Source organism: Ananas comosus, linkage group 2, assembly GCF_001540865.1.
Source record: "Ananas comosus cultivar F153 linkage group 2, ASM154086v1, whole genome shotgun sequence".
In the NCBI taxonomy this organism is placed as follows: domain Eukaryota; kingdom Viridiplantae; phylum Streptophyta; class Magnoliopsida; order Poales; family Bromeliaceae; genus Ananas; species Ananas comosus.
Window position 1 is genome coordinate 7353894 of NC_033622.1, and position 22851 is coordinate 7376744.

General features: G+C 37.1%; 1 protein-coding gene across 1 annotated transcript in view; it reads left to right on the forward strand.

The window, feature by feature from the left end:
• The window catches only part of LOC109704081 (TBC1 domain family member 17), a 42328-nt gene extending 19812 nt beyond the window's left edge, over window positions 1-22516 (forward strand). Inside the window, exons 9-15 of the mRNA XM_020224815.1 lie at window positions 4370-4468; window positions 4542-4652; window positions 10013-10084; window positions 10201-10317; window positions 11602-11751; window positions 21346-21446; window positions 22003-22516. Of these exons, the coding sequence (XP_020080404.1) occupies window positions 4370-4468; window positions 4542-4652; window positions 10013-10084; window positions 10201-10317; window positions 11602-11751; window positions 21346-21446; window positions 22003-22330 (978 nt within the window). The 3' untranslated portion in view covers window positions 22331-22516. The remainder of the gene's footprint in view (window positions 1-4369; window positions 4469-4541; window positions 4653-10012; window positions 10085-10200; window positions 10318-11601; window positions 11752-21345; window positions 21447-22002) is intronic.

Sequence of the window (22851 nt, forward strand, 5' to 3'; positions counted from 1 at the left end):
CAAAAGCTGATGCAGGACGGTTTAGGGAGTTTAGGTGTTTTCGAGAATTGCTTAAAATGCGGATCGAGCAATTCTTAGAAATCAAACTAAAAAAAATAAACGACAAATCCGGAAATTCGAAAACTCAAATAAGAGATTGGTTAAGGAAAGTTCACACTTTCGCGTTTCCGCAAGGTCGGATCCATTGTACGCACGTGGGCGAGTCAATTTAACTTCCGTCAATCGTCGGATTTAGCGCCTTCGTTAGAATTTCTAAAATAGTGGAAAAGAGAGTTAGGGTTAGGGTGAGGGATGGAATTAGAAATAGGATAATAGAAAATTATGGTTTAGAATTATCAAAAGAAGGAATAGAGAAATTGAAGGATTCGACGACGACTCCCGCAGAGTAGCTTGAATCGCAATCTCGAATAGAAAATTGTCGCCGCGACGGCAGGTTTTAGGGGAATGCGCCTCACCTAGGGCTTCTCCTATACGGTCTGGTTGTGGGGAGATCTTGCAGGTGGGTTCTGTGCGGATAGGTTGATCTCAACGGCTATCTTTTATTTGTAATGGATCCAACGGCTAAAATAAAATAGAAGATAAAAGAAAAAGGAAAAGATAATCCATGGGACTTGCTCCCGAGCCGAACTCACTTTGGTCGATGCTTTCGCGAAGGCAAGAGAAGTTCACGAGGAATTCAAATAACTAAAATTTCATTAATTAAAAGCGTACCTTACAAAAGAGACTTGACCTTTATTTATATAGAGAGTATAGATTAAAATGACTAAGAATATGACTAGGAGTCCTAAAAAGGAAATTAAATAAATCCCCATAGCAGAATTCAAAATAGAGTTCTTAAAAGGAATAGAATTCTAATCTAAAACTTTCAAATAAACTGAAAAAATCCTAATATAATAAACTTCCAAAATTAACCTACAGATTTGAATCAGACTGAGATTCAAGTCAGACTTCTAGTACCGGTCCCTCGTCCAACAAATTTTCTGAATATGGTTCCGACAACGAGTATAAGTCCGAAAAGGACCTAGTTCCCCGTCAACTCTCCCCGGCTTGGAAATATTCGGCTTCAACGAATTGCGACTAATGTATTCTTCATAATGTTTCGGCTCTATCTTCTGAAGCTCCTTTTTGTGAGCCACATTGCGTCCTCATGAGACCTATACAACCATTTGACTAAGAATGTGTGATTTTCTCCATCTCGTGTGAAAACAATCGAGGATTGCTTCGATTGCATCCTTCTTCTTTTGCAAAGAAGGGCTAGAAAGACAAGGTGAAGGTGGAATAGAACTATGAAATGATGAAAAATTTGAGTTGCGTATATCTTCATGGTAGGATGTTAGGTTTTCAATATTGAAAATGGAACTAATCCCTATGTCGGGTGGCAATTCCAACGAATAAGTATTAGAACCGATTTTTTTTAGAATTTTAAACGGACCCATTCGTCGTGCATGCAATTTCTTAACAGCTCCTTGTGGAAGCCTCTCTGGTCTAGTTCTCACCATAACCATGCCTCCTTTAAATTCTTGATTCTCCGGTCTTTATACCCAAACTTCTTTTAAGTTTCATTATTAAGAATTATTCGTTTCCGAATTTCACTATGCAATTCTCGTACATGTTGAGCGAAAGAGTCTGCATGTTCACTGCTTCGGTAACCCATAAGTAAAGGTACTAGATCAATAAGTTATCATGGGTTGTATCTAGTAACAATTTCAAAAGGACTCATGCTCTCTTGAATAAATCCCTTCCTAACTAGTTCGTCGACTAGTCGTTTCAACTCGGCACGTTCTTTTGGGTTTATCCTATAATGGGGTAGATTTGGCAATGATGCTTTGGGGACTAAGTCTATGGCATGTTGAATGTCTCTCAAGAGGGGAAGCTCGTTAGGTAAGTCCTTAGGTGTTAAATCGCTAAATTTAAGTCTCTAAGAATTGAGGGCATTTAAGACAATTTAAGTGTCGTGGCACTTAAAACCTTGGATTTAAGTGTCGTGGCATGGAGTCGTGTCGGAAACTTGCCGACATAGTGCCTGCTGGGCCGTGCCGACGCGTGTCGGTCACAAAAAACACGTGTGCCGACACATAATGGTATGGAATATTTATTTTCTTTAGCAACAAAATATTCTAACTGTTTATTATGTATCTTTATCAAATCTTTTGAACTTTATTGAGAAAATTACTTACTAATTTAAAAAGGCTTTTGAGCTGTGTCATTGGCATGAGAGTTGTATAGTGCTGATATCTTGTGGCACGATACAGCACGGTGAATATGGCCCGTGCCGATGGGCACTTAAATCCTTCCTTATTAGGCAAGCCATGGATGTACAACATGAATGTCACTCACTACGGTTGGCCAAACACTCATTGCTTCGTTCACAAAGAGAAAAAGGTCGTCCTAAATCCCAGCAAGCAAGTCTCCCTTAGAACTTCAAAGAACTCGTCATGAATGACTAAAGGAACCGTAGAATCGAGTTCATCTAGTGCACCCAAAGTCGAAACCACCAAACCTCTCCACATCTTGAATAAGAAAATTTTTTTGTAGAGTAGGGACGGGAGTTGTGTATGCACTAGTCACTAGAGAAATTTTCAAGAACCCTGACACAACTGAGATCAAGGATTTAAGTGCCGTGCCACGGGGTCGTGCCGGAAACTTACCGGCATAGTATGGCACGGTGCGTGCCGAGCCGTGTCGATGCGTGCCAGTCAAAAAAATTCTTGTGTGCCGACACATAATAGCATGAAATATTTATTTTCTTTAGCAACAAAATATTCTAACTATTTATTATGTCTTTTTATCACGTCTGTTGAACTTTATTGAGAAAATTACTTACTAATTTAAAGAATAGAGGGTTTTAAGCTGTGCCATCGGCACGGGGTCTGTTTCGTGCCGGTATATTGTTAGCACGGTACGGCACGATAGATACGGCCCGTGCCGATGGGCACTTAAAACTTTGCTAATATGACGTGCAACATCCCTACGGGGAACGTCACTCCAAATTTGGTCCTTGTATTTGGCATAGTGAAGTAGAACTAAGCATCTTTGGGTAACTGGCATCAAGGTTTTGTCTACTCAAGCTACTTTATAAGTAGGATGAGGTTCAAGTTTCAAGTTCATTCTTTCAATGGCTGATTTGGAGACCACGTTCAATCAACTTCATCAATAATAACTTTGCAATTGTTACCCCCGCATTCTGTGTACGCATGGAAAATTGTGGTGCATCTCCAATTGTTATCTGACTTGGGTGTAGCTAGGACACATTGTATAACCTATAAAAAGGCATTTTCATTCTCATCATACGTCTGCTCTAAATCTTCCTCGTCACTAGCAATCTCACCTACAATATGTTCAACCTCTAGGTTTTCTTATTTGAGTTGAATAACCATATTTCTCTTAGGACTCTCATAGGAGTAGTGGCCTATCTTACGACAGTTTAAGCACCTATCGTATGTTTGATCAGACTTTGGACATTCGCTAGCTAAAAATTCTCATAGCAGAATTCAAACAGAGTACTAAAAAGGAATAGAGTTCTAATCTGAAACTTCCAAATAAACTAAAATCCTAATATAATAAAATGTCCAAAATTAACCCATAGAATACTGCATCAGACTGAGATTCAAGTCAGACTTCTAGTACCGGTCCCTTGTCCAACTTAATATTCTGAATACGGTTCCGATGACAAGTCCGAAAATGACCCGGTTCCCCATCAGAAGCTGACAGCAAGCGGCAGCAAGCAGCAGCAGCAGGTAGCAGTGGCTGCAAGCAGCGGCGGCAACAACCAGTAGCAGTAACAAGCAATAGCAGCAGCATGCAGCAAGGACTTCGGCATGGCATTTATACTCCAGTTCTGTAAAAAAAAAAAAAATCTATTTTGAACCTTTTCTCAGATGTTTTGGTGAGATTTATTTCCCTCTTTTTCCTTCATATTTGTTCGAATGCTTCATTTTTATTAAATGTGCGCCTTGTCTTGTTGAGGCACGCGCTTCTCGCGGTGAGACTCGCGCCTTGACTCCAAAAGGCCTTTGTCCTTTTTCCGCCTTACATTGCGCCTCATGCCTTTACGAACACTGGTTAAAGCCTGCATGCAACCACTGCTTTTCTGGGTCAGACCTGTTGCCGATAGTGATTGTTGCATCCCTTTCATGTCTAAATAAATAAATAAATATTCTCTTGCTAGTTTTTCTATCATCTTTTTGAAAATTTTCTCTGCCAAGTTTGGTTAATGGCTTTGTAATCGAGTTTTAATTCTCTCATGTTTCTTCTTTTAAATCATATTAATGACTTTTCAGTGATTCTACTGCTATTTTTTTTTTTTTTTTCCTTTTGTCATTATTCCTCAATGAGATCTCTTATGCATATTTTCTTACTTTGGTTTCAGTGGGCTGCTTTCTTAGATTCTGAAGGGCGAGTAATGGATTCAAAGGCGCTAAGAAAAAGAGTATTCTACGGTGGAGTTGACCATGATCTGAGAAAAGAGGTTTGTGGCTAGTGGTTTTTAACTTCCTGAGTCTCAATATTAACCTTTGGATTTTGTGTTTTTTTCTTTTAAGGTCTGGAAGTTTTTGTTGGGATACCATGAGTATGATTCAACATATGCTGAGAGAGAATACCTTGCTGCAGTAAAGAAATCAGAATACGAAGTCATTAAATCCCAGTGGCAGGTTAGCAATGTTCTGGCAAACCTCTTTTTCGACATGTAAAAGGAAATTGCGCATCTTTCTGATTTGCCTGTACATATATCTCTGCATTGGTGGAAGCAAGGATTTAAGTGCCCATCGGCTGTGTCTACCGTGCCGTATCGTGCCAATAAGATACTAGCACGATACAGCTCCGTGCCGATGGCATAGCTTAAAACCCTCTTTTTTTTTTTTAATTTAGTAACTAATTTTCTCAATAAAGTTCAAAATATTTGATAAAATACATAATAAACAATTAGAAAATTTTGTTGCTAAAGAAAATAAATATTTCATATCATTATGTGTCGGCACACATGTATTTTTTTTATAGGCACGGTCCGGCATGCACCATGCTGTACCGTACCTACAAGTTTTCGGTACGGTCCTGTGCCGCGGCACTTAAATCCTTGAATGTAAGTTTCATTCGATGATTATATCTGATCTTTGTGCGCTGCTTGCTTGTATCCTACGTTGGATTGTAGACACTTCTAACAGGCAACAGCACCATATTTTGCCTTCCAATGCACTTCCGACTAACTTAACAGAGAGTTTTTTTTCAGGGATTTTTCCATATCAATAATAGTGTAATGGATAAGTTCTTGCTGTATTTCTACTTTCCAATACACCACATACCTTTGAAGTATGTTATGTTATATTTTGGTGTCAAATTGTAAAGTTGGCACCAAAAATCTTGAAGAAATAAAAAGACAAATCTTTCGTTACTCATTTAATACACTTTAATTAGATTAACTTGCTTATGTAATTGGATTTAACTTTTTTTATTCTGGCCAGCTTGTTTATGTACAGAAGATTAATTTCCCTATTGCCATCTTGAAGATAATTTGATTTTAATGTTATATTTAAATGTTCCAAGAAGCTTCTGTGAAACTAAGAACCTGTTTGGAAACATAAATCTCTCGCTCGGAATGTCTTTATAATTTACTCAAGAAGCTTGTCGTATCTAGTGGATAGGAATGTGATCAGATGTCTAGAATGGACTAGCATGTTTAGCCTTCAAGTCTTTGCTTTTTGAATAAGATAAATCACCTCATAGGTGAAATATATTATTCTACCAAATTATGGATAACAAGACATTTCAAGGAAAAAAAAGAAAAAGAAAATCAAACTATTTACTTGTAATCACACAAAATAATTGTCGTACTGAATAATTTATCCTTGGGATGTCGGAAGGGGATCATGGGCTAGTATATTTAATATTTTACGACCACCTCCTTGAAATTTTATTGGTTTTTCTAGAGGCATTCGTTTTCCTTTAGGTCTAATATCTTCTCCTTCAGGAAAGATTTCGTCTTGAGGTACATTTGAGATAGGTATTTGGGGTAAATTTCCTATAGAGTATACAGTTGTAGGTAATGGTACAATTCTATTAAAGGAGAACTAGAAGTTGCGGTCGACTGTTCGTCATTTACACATTCTAAATCAAATTTATTGACTTCTAATTTTCTTGTCTGAAATACTAAATTACATTCATCTTCTATATCTTTGACTTCTTCTAAAAATTCATCTGCTGCTTCTTTTAGTAATTTTATTTCTTCTTTCAAGGTAAGATTCATAATCTTTTCTTCTTCATAGAGTCTAAATATCTCTATAATTATTTCATCTTGTATTTTTAACTCTTGTTCTTGTTCTTGTTCTTAATATCTTTCATCATACCTTCTCTGATTATTCCTTATTCTTTCTACAATTCTCTGCTCTTCTTCTATGGTTAATTCCTTGTCTTCACTTTCATAACTCATAGCAATTGCCCATTCTATATTTAGTTCATAAAGAAGGATTTGTTCAATGTTAACATTTTCTCTTTCCATATTATGTTGTTCTATTCTCTCTTATTATGACTATTTCATTACTATCTTCATTAGTAAATCTTCTTTCTCTTATTTCATAGTTAACGATTCTCTCTATTTGAACTAATTCTAGATTATATTCTGAGCTTTCACCATCTGTAGAAGATTCATTTTCTTTATATTCCTTATAATCAGTAAACCTTACAGAGGTTCTTCCTTTTGTATTGGTATACATTACAGTATCTATAGGGGCTAATATAGTTTTGGGAATAAAGTTGTCTAAATCCCATTCTAATCCTGCATACTGTTCAGAAGTAATAGGTTGAGGTTTTATGTCTAATACCTTCATTACCCATTAATCGTACAATATTGTTGGGTTTTACTTTAAAAGAGTTTGGCTAGTTTCAGGAAGTTTTCCTAAGAATCCTACACACACAAGTAAATTGGTTCCTCTCATTTGTTTGGTACAAGAATTTTCTGGTATGATTGTAAGTAGGAAGTTTGATTTTTCAGTTCTTTGAAAGGTCTTGCTATCCATGATTTTGGTAGGATAGCATATTTCACCAACAACGTGATTTATCTTATTTTGAAAAAATGACTTGATGGCCGAATAAGATATTCCATTCAAAATATTTGAGCATGCTTGTCATCATCCAAATATACAAATTTCTTGAGTAAATCAAGAGGATATATTGAATACGATATTCGTGTATCCAAACAAGGCCTAAATATTTTTAGTGTATTATTCCTTGACCAAGATTCCAACTAGTTGAATTTCATCCATATGACAGCTAGATGTATTGATCAGTTTAGTATGTTATCAAATCTTCAAATTGTAGACAAAGTAATGGCAAAAGTATCTAACAGCAAAATCAAGGGTTGCTATTTATTTTTGAAAGTTGTTTGGTGGACTGAGTCTCTGCTTGGCTAAACTTCTAGAATAGCTCTAGGAAACAGAACTTTTTGAACAGGTCCAGCAACGCTAGCAGGCCTAAACGCTTACGTGATTAGTTATGTAGTTATAGCTTACCAGCTAGGACACAATCCTAAATCTAAATGTTTCCGCATGATATGATAAAGTTTTGGAATCAATATATATACTGATTTTATGAGTTTGCATAAGATATATTGCTTAAACTAAATTTTCAAATGGCTCCATGCTTGCACGACCATCTGCCAACTGACCTGTCTTTGAACTTTGTGTACTAATGTAAAATGATATTAAAGGTTATGTATGCTATTGACTCAATATAATAACAAAACAAAATTTATTAACTAATAACAAGGATTTAAGGTTTAAAGTGCCGTGGCACGGGGCCGTGCTGCTGTCTGCTTGGCACGGTACGACACCGGCATGCTTCGGTGCCGACACATGGTACGCTTGCTGCTGATACTGGTACACTTTAGTGCGAACTTATTTCAGTTTTTTTGATTCCAATAAGCTCTTATAGTGTTATTTTGAAAGATTTAATCAAATAATTATGAATATTTGCTATGTACAACTTACTATACTCATCAATTAATATACTTGTAAGTTTTTTTGTATGTAAAGTACAACAACACCTGATGCAGAATAAACATTTTTATAGGTTAGAATTTAAAAAATGCAAAGACATCCTTTTTTCTTTTTTTGACCATATTACAGTTTTTCTTTTATAAAATACAAAAAATAATTTTTACAATTATTTTAAAATTATTTAAAAAAATATTTAAAAAAGTATTTGAAAAAATTATTTTTTAATTAATTTTTTGCAAAAAATTATTAGATCTATCAAAAAAAAAGCAATAAATTATATAAGAAATAAATTAAATAAATTTAAGTATCAATTGATTTAATTTAGCTTTTAGTTTTATTAGCATTTTTAATCTTCTAACACAAAAATAAATTTTTATGTTTGATGTGCCTCAAAATTTGTTTATTGAGTTCGATTTTGTTCCCTTGATTCGCCAAAAATTTCGCGTGCAGCCCACCACTGACATCCTAGGGGGTGCGGGGGGCTTCGTCCCCTACGGTATGGATCAAATATGTAAATTAAAAATTTGCCCATGTATTGATAAACAAGAAAATTAAATTATAATTTTTTGACTTACCTAACAAGTAGATTTTCAGTTTGCAATGTCTTTGGGGCGTGTGGGATACTTCTTGATATCCCAAAGAACAGAACAAAAAGAAAAAAAAGCAAAAAAAAAAAAAAGAAAAGCAAAGAAAAGGTGTGTCGGCACGGCATAGAGCCGTGGCGGTTCTGTCTCGCGCGATACGTAGGTTCGTGTCGCGGCAGGACTTGCGTATCGCTCTGTCTTGCGCGATACGCAGGTTTGTGTCGCGGCAGGACTTGCGTATCGCTCTATCTTGCGCGATACGCTGGTTCGTGTCGCGGCAGGACTTGTGTATCACTCTGTCTTGCGCGATACGCAGGTCCGTGCCGCGGCATGGAGGGGAGTCCGAACCCTCCCTGTACTATGCCACCTTCTTGGTGGCATGGTACGTGCCGCCCCATGCCGTACGGCACGGGACTACACTTTAAACCTTGGATTTAGATGCTCATCGGTATGGGCCGTATCTACCGTGCTGTATCGTGCCAACAAGATATCGGCACAATACAGTCTCCGTGCTGATGGCACAGCTCAAGACCCTCTATTCTTTAAATTAGTAAGTAATTTTCTCAATAAAGTTTAAAAGATTTGATAAAAATACATAATAAACAGTTAGAATATTTTGTTGCTAAAGAAAATAAATATTTCATGATATTATGCGTTGGCACACATGAAATTTTTATGACTGGAACGCATCTGCACGGTCCGGCATGCATCGTGCCATACCGTGCCGGCAAGTTTTCGGCACGACTCCGTGCAACAACACTTAAATCCTTAATAATCTTGATTTTAGAAGCCAATTTAGTCAGCCTTTAGCTACATTTTAAATTTAGTTCATTCATTAAGGATCGGTCCCTTCCATCATTAAGGATCATAGACTCTTCCAAAGGCCACTTCAGATCTTTAGTGACATCTCTTGGAGATGTAAGTCGAGAATTGTTTATGGTCTTGATTTGTATGCGTTCTGCTTGTTTTGATGATGCAGTATGTATGAACTCATGCAGACTAAAATATTTCCCTGACTTGCATTAGCTCAACTTAAAAGAAATATGGCAAATCCCAATGTGATGGTGAAATCTAATATATGTTTATAATCTAATATGGAAACATTGTCTCATCGATCCATTAGTAAACTAGATATGTAAGAACAGAAGCATCAATTATGGTAATATGCCAGAAATATTTGGCCCATTTGTGGTTTCTTGATTGTGGTGGTTGTGGGACTATTTTTGGAGTGTAATGAAGGTGGTAAATTAAAAATATTCTGCCGTTGAGAATGACATCATGAGCATAATGCAGTTCATAACCAAATAAACTTGCTTTCTCTCATTTGAAATATCAGTCTAGTTTACTCTTATTTTAGCACATTACTTCAGTTTCTTCTGCGAACGTGTTATCATCCAGTTAATACTTGTTAATATGTATTTTATTTTGTCACATTTGCAGAGCATCTCACCCATGCAAGCCAAAAGATTTACAAAGTTTAGGGAACGTAAAGGCCTCATTGAGAAGGACGTGGTAAATTATCCAGCTTTTCTCAATTTTTCATATGCATTTGTTTCATTATAGCAAGATAAACAGTATTGTGCTTTATTAGCTTATATGATAACCTACTATTTGTTTACAATGTGAAGGTGAGAACAGACCGATCAGTTCCATATTATGAGGGAGATGAGAATCCCCATGTTGCAGTTTTACGTGACATACTGTTAACATACTCGTTCTACAATTTTGACCTTGGATATTGCCAAGTAAGTTTAGATATAGACCTTTATCCCCATTCTTCTAATCTTAAGCTCTCGCTGTTTTGTTGTTTGCAACTTTTTGGTGTCAACTGCTCTCTGCTGTTTACAAATAGATACACTTCTGAATTGGGAACAACTATGGAGAACTAGAAGTAGAAATAATTTGATGTGCATTAGCTCCCTTAAATCATAGAAATAAAGAAAACATAGAAAAAAATAGAGAAATCGAAGAAACAATTCTAAATTTAGACTCAAAACATTATGTTATACTAGTGAAGGACCCGCGCGTTGTGCCAGGACGATTTCGTATAAATAAATAAATAAATAAATAAAGTAAAAGAAATAAAAAAATATTTGCTGCAATAAAAATATAAGAATAAATTATAGAAAGTAAAAAAAGATCTTGTCATAGTTTACTAAATTCTACTTGTTGAAAGGTAATATTGATACTATTAAGTACAACTTTTAGATATTTTCGTGTAAAATCATGGAGCTTACATGGATAGCTTATAGATTGTTGTTAATATAGCAATTATTTTTTATACTTGACTGGTACTTGTTGTTAAAATGTACTTCGTGTTGATGGCCGGGAGTGATAGGGGCCGGGGAGTACTATCACTCAGATGGAGCACCCAAAGGAGGATAAATTTGTGATTACATGAGAACTACCACCTATGAGGTCAACCTCTGGTGTAGTAAGAGATTTTTCTATGATAAGAGTGATGCTAGTAATAGATTGTTATCCTTTTGTGTTTCTGGAGTTGTTTCCTTAAAGATAAGATAAGTTGGGATGTTAAATTAGTGATCATTTTGTAGTTTTAGAAGTTATAACGGGAGATGATGCATGACATTTCTTACTTTTAGTTTGTTCCATCTGGAACATAGTATATGGTTTTTGTCTTAGATTTGAAATCATGGATTCCTATTGTGAATCATCAATTTCAGTATGTAGTTTACCAACTGCTATTAATGTTAATTTTTCTGTTATTTTCATGATCATCTTTGTTAAATCTGAGCATAAGTTTTATTGATTGTTATTAGAAATTCATCATTTTGTCTGTCCTAAAAGTGTATCTGTAGTCTTTGTGCATTTTGTAAGTACCTATTTTTGTAAGATCTGATACGCTACCAGTCAAATTCTCAAAACCAGTTAAAGTTCTACTGGGCATTCAATGAAACTACTTTTAGATATTTTTCTTGGATAAAATTTATCTATTGGTCCTTTAATTTTAAATTTCTCTGTCGTTGTTGTTAGTAAGCCTGCTTACCTGATATCACAATGATCTACAGGGAATGAGTGATCTTCTATCACCAGTATTGTATGTTATGGAGGATGAGTCTGAGTCATTTTGGTGTTTTGTTGCATTGATGGAACGGTTAGGACCCAATTTTAATCGTGATCAGAGTGGCATGCATTCTCAACTTCTGGCATTGTCCAAGGTACCTCTCAACTCACATTTCGAAGCTCTGTATGCACAATCAGATGGTTGTCTTTTGAATGGTACATTTTTCTTTTCTTACTTTGTTTTTATTGTTGCGTATTATCAGATATTTTGTGGAAATCTCAGTAAATCCATAAACTGATGAATAGTTAAATAATAAATCTTAGGAATCAATTATTCTTTTGTGTCTCACTAGTCTATGTGTGACACTTTGGGTGAAAGTACCTGTGCAGGAGTGTTGTGGACAGAAATTGAACCCGGTAGTATTGTTGTAAACTGAAATTGAGGGCTCAAAATAGCTGTCCTGGTTTTGGTCTGGGCCCCTAGTATTTTGAACTAGAGGTTTTGTTAATTTCAAGCAATCTGTATGAATTGAAACGTCTCAAAAATATTCACAGGATCACAATAAGTAAGGAATTGAATCTAGTCATATCAAGCATAGTTTCACAATATTTTGGTGCATGAATATGACATCATAATTTCCTTCTATAGCTGTCTATCACTAATAATGGAAAATATGCAAAGATTATTAGAATTTGATCTTCAGTGTCTGATCTTCCGTAACTGAACTTTTTTTGTGACACAATCTATCTTAAAGATAAATGTTAAATTTTGATCAGATGCCCTAGTCTCTAATCAGCACTGAGCCACTGACTGAAATCGAAACTGGTGGAGACCAAACATTTTTTGTTTCTGCCCACAGCTTTGGCCTGAACTTTAAATGATGCTGAATCTACGTTACTGTAGAATTTCAGGATAATCTGCATCTTTTAGGCCGGGTTGACGTAGCCCATTCTGACTCGACTTGTCACTGCATCTGTTCTTTCTTATCCTGACAACAAACTATTTTGCTTTGTTGGCTCATTTAAATTTTCAATTCAAAGTTCAAATTTAAATGTTAATTTTAAATTCAAATTTCATATTAAAATTCTGATTTTAAATTTGAAATCAAATTCAAATTCAGTTTTTGAATTCAAATTTTAACTTCAAATTCAGTTTTTGAATTCAAATTTTAATTTCAAATGCAAACTTCGAATAATTGAAATTTCAAATTCAAATTTATTCAATTTTGAAATACAAATTTAGATTTCTGAATTCACATTTTAGTTTAAGTTTTAATCCAAACTATAATTTCAAATTTATATTTTGATTTCAAATTTTAAATTCAAATTCAAATTTTCAATTCAAATTCAGAATTTGAATTCAAATCTCAAAATTTAATTCAAATTTTAAACTTAAATTTGAAAATCAAATCTTCAAAATTCAAATTGAAATTCAAGTAAAAATTCAAATTTTGAATTCAAGATTATATATTTCAATTAAAAGAGAAATCAAAATTTGAATTTATTTTGAATGAAATTTGAGGTGATTGGGGTGAGAGGGGTAACTTCAGAAATTTTCATAAACTATAGGATTACTTGCAATTAGTAATGTAAGATAGGTACATCCGTCCTTGGTAATATTTTTGGGGTAATCTTGCACTGTTAGTGATCCTACATTACTGAAAAATTACACGGGGAATGAATCAAATGCAGTAATCTAAAATGATTTCTGTAGGATTATCAGTAATCCTGGCAGGATAGCTTGAACTAAACGCGCTCATAAGGTCTGGCAGGAATCTCAATGATTGATTCTTAGGGCAAATGGCTTGGTTAGATTGCACGGACTTGCCGACGATAAGTTCTTCCGAGCTTGTCAGTCTTCCTTTTTGGTATTTGTCTTTTTCTTTGGGGGGTTGTGTGAAAGTGGAATTCTGAATGCTTATTTGGGTTTATGATCAGTGAATGATTCACCTAGTACTGCGTTTATTATCTAATTGGTCTAAAATCATCAAACTTCTTATTTCTGTTGTCAATTTGTTCGAGTCAAAAGTGATGAGGCAATTTTAAGTTATAGGATTTTCAAAGTAAAGATAAATTATTCACTGAAGTTATGGGATGATCTTAAATCCCCCAAAACTTCAAGCCATTTCTTGTAGGGGCATTCTCATTAGTTGGAATGTAGCATTTCTTTGTTTTGTTCATACAGTAATATAATGTCAAAATGCTAGGAATATTGAATTATTGTGTTAGATTTGCCACATCCCCAGTAATCCTTTATAGTAACACATATCAACCACCACTCAAACAAAATTAAATAACGTACATTATAAAAAAAATAAAATCTAAAGTTGATTTTTAACTCAACTTTAGATTTTTTTTTTAGTTTAAACTTCAAATTTTGAATTAAAATTTCAATTCTGAACTAATAACTTTTGGACTAAATATTTGCTTGAATTTCAAATTGAATTTGAATTTGAATTGTGATTTGAAATTTAAATTCAAGTTTTATTTTCAATTTACAAATTTAAATCTGTATTGAGTTTTTACTCAATGTAATTTGAAAGTTGAATTCAAATTTTATTTTATGTTCCAAATGAATTTTAATTGTGAATACAGTTTTATATTGTAAAATTATGAATTTAATTTAATATTTAAAATTTTAATTTATAATTTAAAAATTACATTTTGAATTGTGAATTTTTATTTTAAAATTTGAATTGGATATAATTTTTAATTTGAAATTTAATTTTAATTTATAAAAATACCAAATTTTATATAGAAAGGGTAACATACGAAGTTTGAGAAAAAATAAGATTACTCACGATCAGTAATGTAAGACACGCACCCTCTAGGTAATCAGATTACTCCTTTTTGGGTGCTTCTGATTATTTCCATAATGCAAGATTATCTTGCAGATTTCTGAACCATATCAACCAAATGCCATAATCTTAAATTCTCTTTCATAGTCCTTGCAAGAAAACACAAACCAAACTTCTCCTTATTGTCAAGTTTAATTGATATAGCAACTATAGTTATTAGCTTACCTTAATGCTCAATAATAATAATGATAATTAGCAAGGGATAATTTATCATGGGTAACTATTTAAAGCCTTGCAATTCAACCTCCCTCTTTATCCTGCCGACCCTGAGAATTCATCAATGCACTTTCCAATTCTGCCATGTACATGATATCTTCTCTGAGTGCGGTGAGATATTTGTTGCATGGTTCCATACTAGACCTCTGCGACTTTGGTTGCTGAAGAAGTGCCACATAAAACTTCTGCTAGGCACGTGTGACGCCCCGCTTCCAAGAGGGGTCACCCATCCTAGAACTACTCTAGCCCTACACTTGTTCAACCCTTTTAATCTCTTAGATCTAGCTACCGCCCAAAAATACTATAGCTGGGATAAGAGATTTAGCCCTACTATACTTTATATATAGGACTATTTCAAATCCTCAGGGTGTCACTGTCACGCTCCGGGACCCAGCGGAAGCCCGCCCGGTGCGTGTCCAGACCCGCCATATGCCTACAACATATAAGGCGTTTACAACAAAGCGATAAATAAAACAAGAATAAACAAGTATCTAGAGATATCAGAGCATACAACACTAGATTCTAATGACAAGAGGAAAAGTAAAAGAACTAATCCACTAATATAAGCCATAAAGTAGTACAACATAAAATTCCAAATACAAGTGCTAAAAGTACGACAATGATGGTCTCTACATAAAGGTACGAAAACTCACACTCTCTACACTAAGTACAAAATAGAGAGATGAATCACCTAGTAGAACATACTCCTCGCTATCTAGCTAGTAGCGATCCCTTTTCCGCGATCCCGAACCTCTCCCGGGGTGGATGGCTCTGTAAAAACATCAACAAAACAGAGGGCGTGAGAACTATTAATGTCATGCCCCGGGACCGATCCCTTTGGTCTGTCCGGGCAAGTCGAACAGACGCCGAACGGACAGAGCCTCTCCTGTCCGCCCAAGGCTCAATACATGCACAATTCAAGCAAAGAGAATGCACAAGCGGAAACATACAAAATGGCTTACACGGGGGTAAGCAATAGCCAAAGTGAAAGAATACTAATCTATGCAACATACGAGTAGAATGATTCACTTTAAACCATTTACAAGCATTCACCTTTACATTCACGATTCTTTTACCATATACATGCTTTTCATCATTTCTTTTTACATCACATTTCCTTAAAATAGAAAGCTTACATTCATTCTTTAACATCTCTAATCATCAAATACAAAAGATGTTATAAGGGTATGCTGCTAGCAAAATATGGAACCCGACTCGGGTGGCCTCTGTTTATGGCGCGATACCATTACCGCGATCGTCCGTTGGCTCACTCAGTCCGGGCTCTGTGGAAATAGTGGGGTGAGAACTACAACGAAGTTCCCAATGGGTTCGGCCCCCAAACTTGCCGACTTTCCCACTATGTCTAAATCAGGCATAATAAAAAGAATAAGCAGATAGATAGTAGCCGAGCTATAACAAATGCAGCTAATATGCCTGAACAATAATACTCAATAATCATGCTCAATGAAATATTCATGATGAATGCAAGTTCTTGGTTCACATTGTTCAATCTCATGGCTAACCCGTAGGTGTCGCCCAAGTAACTCACCAACTCGTAATCCCAATTGTCGAGCGAGACTACTACAACTCGATAGGGACCGTCCTCTGGGGAGACTACTACACCCAGTGATGACTACTCCGGAGCTCATCGCTCGAGGGGGTGCGACCCCCCTCAAGCCAAGACGTAAGGCGAGTATGATCCAATCCTTAACTCTAAGGATGTCAAGTTCAATCCATTCCTTAACTATAAGGAGACAATGCACTTATGACTCTTTAACTCTAAGGTTGTCATGTCATAATGCCAACTCTCACATGCACTTGCATTTTCTACATTCCTTTAGTGTCATTTACACTACATGTTCTTGGTTCTCAACTCTAGCATTCATTGCCCATTAATGTCACTCTTGTTCGCTAAAGGTCAATCACACTAACTCTAGTGTCAAGATCTCATTAATGCCACACACTAACTCTAGTGTTATCTTTTCATTTACTAATGCCGCTCGATCTATATATCATAGTGTCACATTGTTCTTTGTCTTAACTAGGTTTTCATATCTCATCTCATGCATACTTAGGGTTCTTAGGTTCTCAACCGTCTCATAATGCATTTGTACTCACAATATGCAACAACTCACATAATAATCTTCTCAATTACCCTAATATGCATGATTCAACAATACACTTATGCTTAATAAGTGACACATTAGACATAAAGAGAAGTTCAATGATTTTGAGAAGCACCACCCACCTCGTAGGCTTGCTAAGGTGCTCGGGTTCAAATTTCACGATTTTTAGCCACCAATTTCCTTGCCTGCGGCAAAACGAAGCCAAATTAGGCTTTTTCGCTCATAACTTCGCATAGACTTTTCGTATCGACGAACCGAGCGCACCAACGTGTCGGAAATACCCCCAATTAGGTTTCTATAAGGTCAATTTGTCTTTAAAACCAACCAATGCAAAAGCCCCAATTTGGGTGCCCTAGCTATAGCTTACATATAAAACCCTTGTTTTGATCTTTAAGAGAAGCAAAGAAAAGCTCATTAACTCCTAGAGAACCCATCAAAACCATTTCTAGGTCCATTCAAACCCATCTTAGGGTTCTACCATGAGAAGGGGCAAAGCTTACCTCAAAGCTTTCCCTTTTCTTGTGCTAGGGAAGAAGAAGGAGAAACTCCACCCTTTTGTCTTCTTCTCCACCAAGCCCTCCTCGCTCCACCTTCTTGAGAGAGAGAGAGAGAATCCTAGAGAGAGAGAGGGAGAGAGTTTTGAGAGAGTGTAAATGAGAGGAGAGAGCTCTCACCCCTCCCATAAGACCCCACTCATGTAACATTTGCCAAAACACCCCTCAACTCTCACCTTAATACACTGCCCAGATTGGGCCCTTTTCGCATACGGGGACCGGTCTCTCCCCTCAGGGACCGGTCCCCGAGAGCTATTCTCTTGGGACTTAGCCAATTTTCCCACTTCTGGGATTCCACGCGCACGGGGACCGGTCTCTCCCACCAGGGACCGGTCCCGGAGAGCTAGTCTTGCAATACTTAACCGTTTTCACAATTTTCACACCTACGGGGACCGGTCTGTCCCACCAGGGACCGGTCCCCGAGAGCTAGGTTGCGCGCAGAGTTTTCTGCCCAGCCCAACACGCGTACGGGGACCGGTCTCTCCCACCAGGGACCTGTCCCCGAGAGCTCAAAAGCTGCAGTTTGCAGATTTTTGATTCTCTAGCTCTCGAAGATCCCCTACAATGCACTTTTTGCATTTTAGACGCCTTCGGCCTTTCCGAAGCGTCCCAACCTCGCACTTTGGTCATTTTGACTAACGAACGATATTTGTTTAACGAGGTTTCGGTATATTACAATTAAATAATATTTCCCAGTGGGCAAATCGCCGACCTTCGCAAAAAACACCACTAGGCTGAAGAGGCAAAAGTAATATGTTCGAACATTTAAATGAAATGTACAACATGTATGTTAAGCATGGAGTAAACTTACTAAACTACTGTCTCTACTTAGCATGAATTTTCACATGTATAAATGCTATTCTACATGATTATGCATAAGTATAATCAACATGATGTCCACAAGTACAGCTAGTAAAATGTCATTGTTTACTAATTTGTCTAATGTTCACTTTGCTTTTTGGTTTATTATTGTTTCAATCATAAGGGACCTATACAAGGGTAGTCCGGCTTGCGCCGTGCCTAATGGCCCCGTGGTAGTTAACATTCCCACCTTAGGAATTAGCCTCTTCCACGGCATCCCATTTCGGCGCCCAATCCCGCACAGGCGAGCTTATGTCGCGATGGCTATCTCCGGAGTGCTAGCTTGTGGGGAGCCACCCTCACAAGCATGTGCGAATGAGCACAATGGCAAGCAAGCGAAATTATCTGTTTCAAGTCCAATGTCATCATGCCTAAAACATGGTATAAAAGCTAGTGATTCAAAGGCCTATCACTATGTCATCGTGTAGAAGTTTAACCATTCACTAGGTTGAATGCCTCTTTATGGCATTTTTGTCCACTATGTCAAGCATGAGTTTTATATCCAAGAGCATAATATTCTAGTCAATTTCATCACATGAGATATGATTCCCAATCACATAAAAGAATGCTATTCATACGCATGGTTACAATGCACATATCTCTACTACATAGAGGTGATTTTTCATAAAACATAACGTATGCATTTTAAGCATTCTAAAATTCATATATGCTCTATCTAGCATGACTATGCATGAATTTCTATTTTTACAACAAATAAAATAACATAGGGGCAGTTTACCCATTTCGGTGAGGTTAAACCCACCAAGAACTCCTTGCAACTTTTTCGTTTGCGCAAAAGAAGGTGTCCACTAGCCTCGTAGCTCCCTAAAGGAAATTCTAAGAGGGATAAGTGAAACGAACGAACACTACAAGTGTCAAACTTTAACCAACCCAAGAAAAGGGCAAAATGGTGAAAGTCTCTCTCAATCTTCAAATGAGAGCTAGAACTCTTCAAAACCAACCTAAAGGAAGGTTCCAAATCAATCAATTAAGTTTCAAAAGCTACAAATCAAAAATCCCCAAATAAACCCTAGATTTTACATTTCTAGGTTTTCATCTCAAAAATCCTTCAAAAACTTGATCGAAAGAGAGGATCAAGGTTACTAACCTTTCTTGATTCTCCAAACCTAGCTAGGATGGTGCTAGAGTTGTAGTTCCCTCTTCAAACAAGCTCTAAACAATGCTCCAAAGCTTCACCTATGGAGAAAAAGTCACCATCATGCCAAAAGGGGAGCAAAAGAGGTGATTAATTCTCCAAAAAACCAAGAAAAAGGGAAGAAAATCAAAGAGGGGAAGTGGAGAGGCCCCCTACCTGGTTCTCCACTGTTCCAAGCTCAGGGAGCCCTAGAAGGGATGTGGGGTGCTTTATAGAGTTGCTACAAATGCAAAAACACCCCTAAAAAACAAGGAGTCTGCATACTGCACTGCGTACCGGTGACACGGGATTTGGTATCGGTACCAAGCAGCAGCATGCGCAAACTCGAGCCTCGGGTTTGCGAGAAAACGTACTGGGTATCGGTACCAGCCCGATGCAGTACCGGTACCAGGTCCAGTACCGGTACCAGGTTGATGCGGTATCGGTACTTTGCCCTGCAGAGTCAACCCGAGAGCAGTCCAATTTCTTCATTTTTGGGACTTTGGCGCTAAGTGTTAAACCTCACTTCTCGGGATGCGAGTCATAGGCCGGTACATAGTCAACGACGCTCCAGAATACTTAGAAAGACTCGGAACACAGATCAAACACTCGAATCTTGCAATTTGCTAAAGTTCAGTGTGTTACAGTCACATTCCTCATACCCTCCTTCCCTCCCCCCTCTTTAAGCACTGATATCCCTGCCAGGCTCAAGCATACTCACGCACCAGGCGATATGAGAATCGTCGTCTCGCTAGCCTTAGCCGATCTTGTGGGAAGCCGCATCCGCTAGGAACGGTTGTCAACCAGGGAGCCGCACTTTTGCCAACTGTGTGACTTTGGTTCAGCTGAGACTCATCTCACACTTTCGATTGGTGATTGCCGCTGATATCAACTATGACGGCCCGCTTCTCAGGGGGTTCATCCATCATAAAACTACTCTAGTATAAAGACTCGTTCAACCCTCTTAACCTAGCAGTAGCATTTTGGGTCATGACTAGTGCCACAGTTGGTATCAGAGCCAATCATCAGCCGGAAGTGTGAGATGAGTCTCTACTGAGGCAGAGTCATATAATGGGCACGAATGCAGCTCCCTAGCTGACAACTATTGTGGATAGATCACGACTCACACAGAGGTCTGCTAATGCTAGCAAAATGAGTATCACATCGTTTAGTACTTACGAGTGTATTTGAGCCCGACAAGAATGTTGGGGCTTAAAAGGGGAGGGGGAATGTGACACCTCTAGAACTTGAAAGTTATATATATAAGGTATAATAGGGCTTAACCTCTTACTTGGCTATAACATTTTGGGCTATGGTTAGGCCCAAGAAGTTAAAGAGAGTTGAGCGAGCCTAAAGCTAGAGTAATTTTAAGATGGGTGAACCCTGATAGAAAGTGGGGTGTCACAACTTTCTTGTTGTCCTCTTTTTAATATTTGAAGCTATTTATAATTGTTATATTACTAAGTTAACTTTCTTTATTCAACGGGTTTACTTGTTTTCTAATTTTTCAAAAATGCTGGATTTGTTCGCAGGAACTTTTTTTATAACATTTCCCAATAATTATACTTTTTTATAACCTTGTTTGACATCGTTGTTGTTTTTTGTTTCTTTAAACACTAATTTTATGTGAGTTGATTTACTGGCAGAAAAACTTTGTTGTTGTTGTCAAGATTGGTTAGACACCTGGCCAAGTGATGGATGAGAAATATATTTCTAAATCTTAAAAGAAAAAAAATAGTGTTCAATATTTTTTTTTTAATTTTTTTTATGGGTTGCCAAACAGCTACCTTGAATGTAAGGATTGCAGCAAACCATCATCCCCTCCACTATTTCTTGTAGAAATTCTGTTCAAAAAACAAAAAAAAAATGGCAACAAGGTCAAACAAGGCCTAAATTTGTTGTCTTGTACCCGGGTTGCTAATGTAATTTGGCTTCTGGAATGGCATTGTTGACACTCTTTTCTATCTAAGAGCAACATTTTTTTTTAATTGTTTTTCAGTTGGTGGAGATTCTTGACAGCCCTTTGCACAACTACTTTAAGCAGGCCGATTGCTTGAACTATTTCTTTTGTTTCCGCTGGATTCTTATACAGTTTAAAAGGTAAGCCTCTTTCAAAGTATAATTCCATACAAGTCATGATGCTCCAAGTTCTGCTTTCTTTTTATTTCAACGTGTAATAGTTTCCTATTGTAGCTTGTGAAACCAAAAGATACTGGACAATGTGTATCTGAGCGATACACTTAATTAAATATATTTTCATGGATGAAATTTGCTATATGGAAGGTTTCCTTCTGGATAATTGATCATTTCTCTTTTGAAAATTTCCTCGTGGAATCAGGTTGGTTGGTTCTAGTATTTGTCAACCAAGTGAAACTTTATGCTTGCTATTATCTTTTGGTAGACATGAATGGAGCTTCTTCTGCATTTCAAAACAAACTTTGTTAGCTTTTCTTATACCAACCCTAGCAAAGAGTGGCGTAAGGCAGCAAAAACAGTGGGCTGCGAAGTTGTTTTTGAAAATTTTCTTGCAAGGCTGATAATTCTTCCAGAGTCCTCTTCTGTATAAAACTCTAGCACATCTTTATAGGTGTTTTCCTGCCGTATCACAATATCTGATGCTGCGACCCCCTTTTCACTCTCTCTTGTGTTATTACAGGGAATTCGAGTATGATCAGATAATGCGATTGTGGGAGGTACTGTGGACGCATTACCTGTCGGAGCACTTCCACTTGTACCTATGCGTTGCAATCCTGAAGAGGTACCGCAAGAGAATCATGGGGGAGCAGATGGACTTTGATACCCTCCTTAAGTTCATCAATGAGCTCAGTGGCCACATCGATCTTGATTACTCCTTGAGGGATGCTGAGGCTCTGTGTGCGTGTGCTGGAGAGAGCGGAGCTGCCTGTATTCCACCCGGGACCCCACCGTCCCTTCCAATTGAAACCGACGGTGGGCTTTATCCACAAGAAGACGACGTACTGTGAAAATGTTTCAACCTGAAACTAGATTGTTTAGATTTACTTTCTGATTTTTAAGTACTTTGGCGTATTATATGAATCGAAATGATATTCTGTAAATAGATAATGGTGGGGTGACTGCAGTGCTTTGCACCATACGCATGTATTTGTTTTCATGAAGAATCAATAAGTAGATTATTTGAAATTATACTAGGGGGTTGTAGCGTCAAGATGAAAGGAGAAAAAAAAGAAACAAGAAAAGAGTAATATCTATTTTTGTTCAAAACGAAGCTGATATTCCATACCAGAGCAAATCAGAATTCTTCTCTCTAGGTTACGGACAACAGTTTAGGGAGAAAGACTTGGTTTATTCCATACGCAGCGATCCCGTGTTTAACCTAATCAAAACGAAATCATCTCTGAAAGAGGCGTACAACGCTACACAGCCCACGTTTCTTTAATTGTACAGTGCGTGACTTTGGATGAACAAAGACTCGAATCTATACACCGAGAATGTAGCATCAATTGCAGCCACCTCTGCAGCAGAC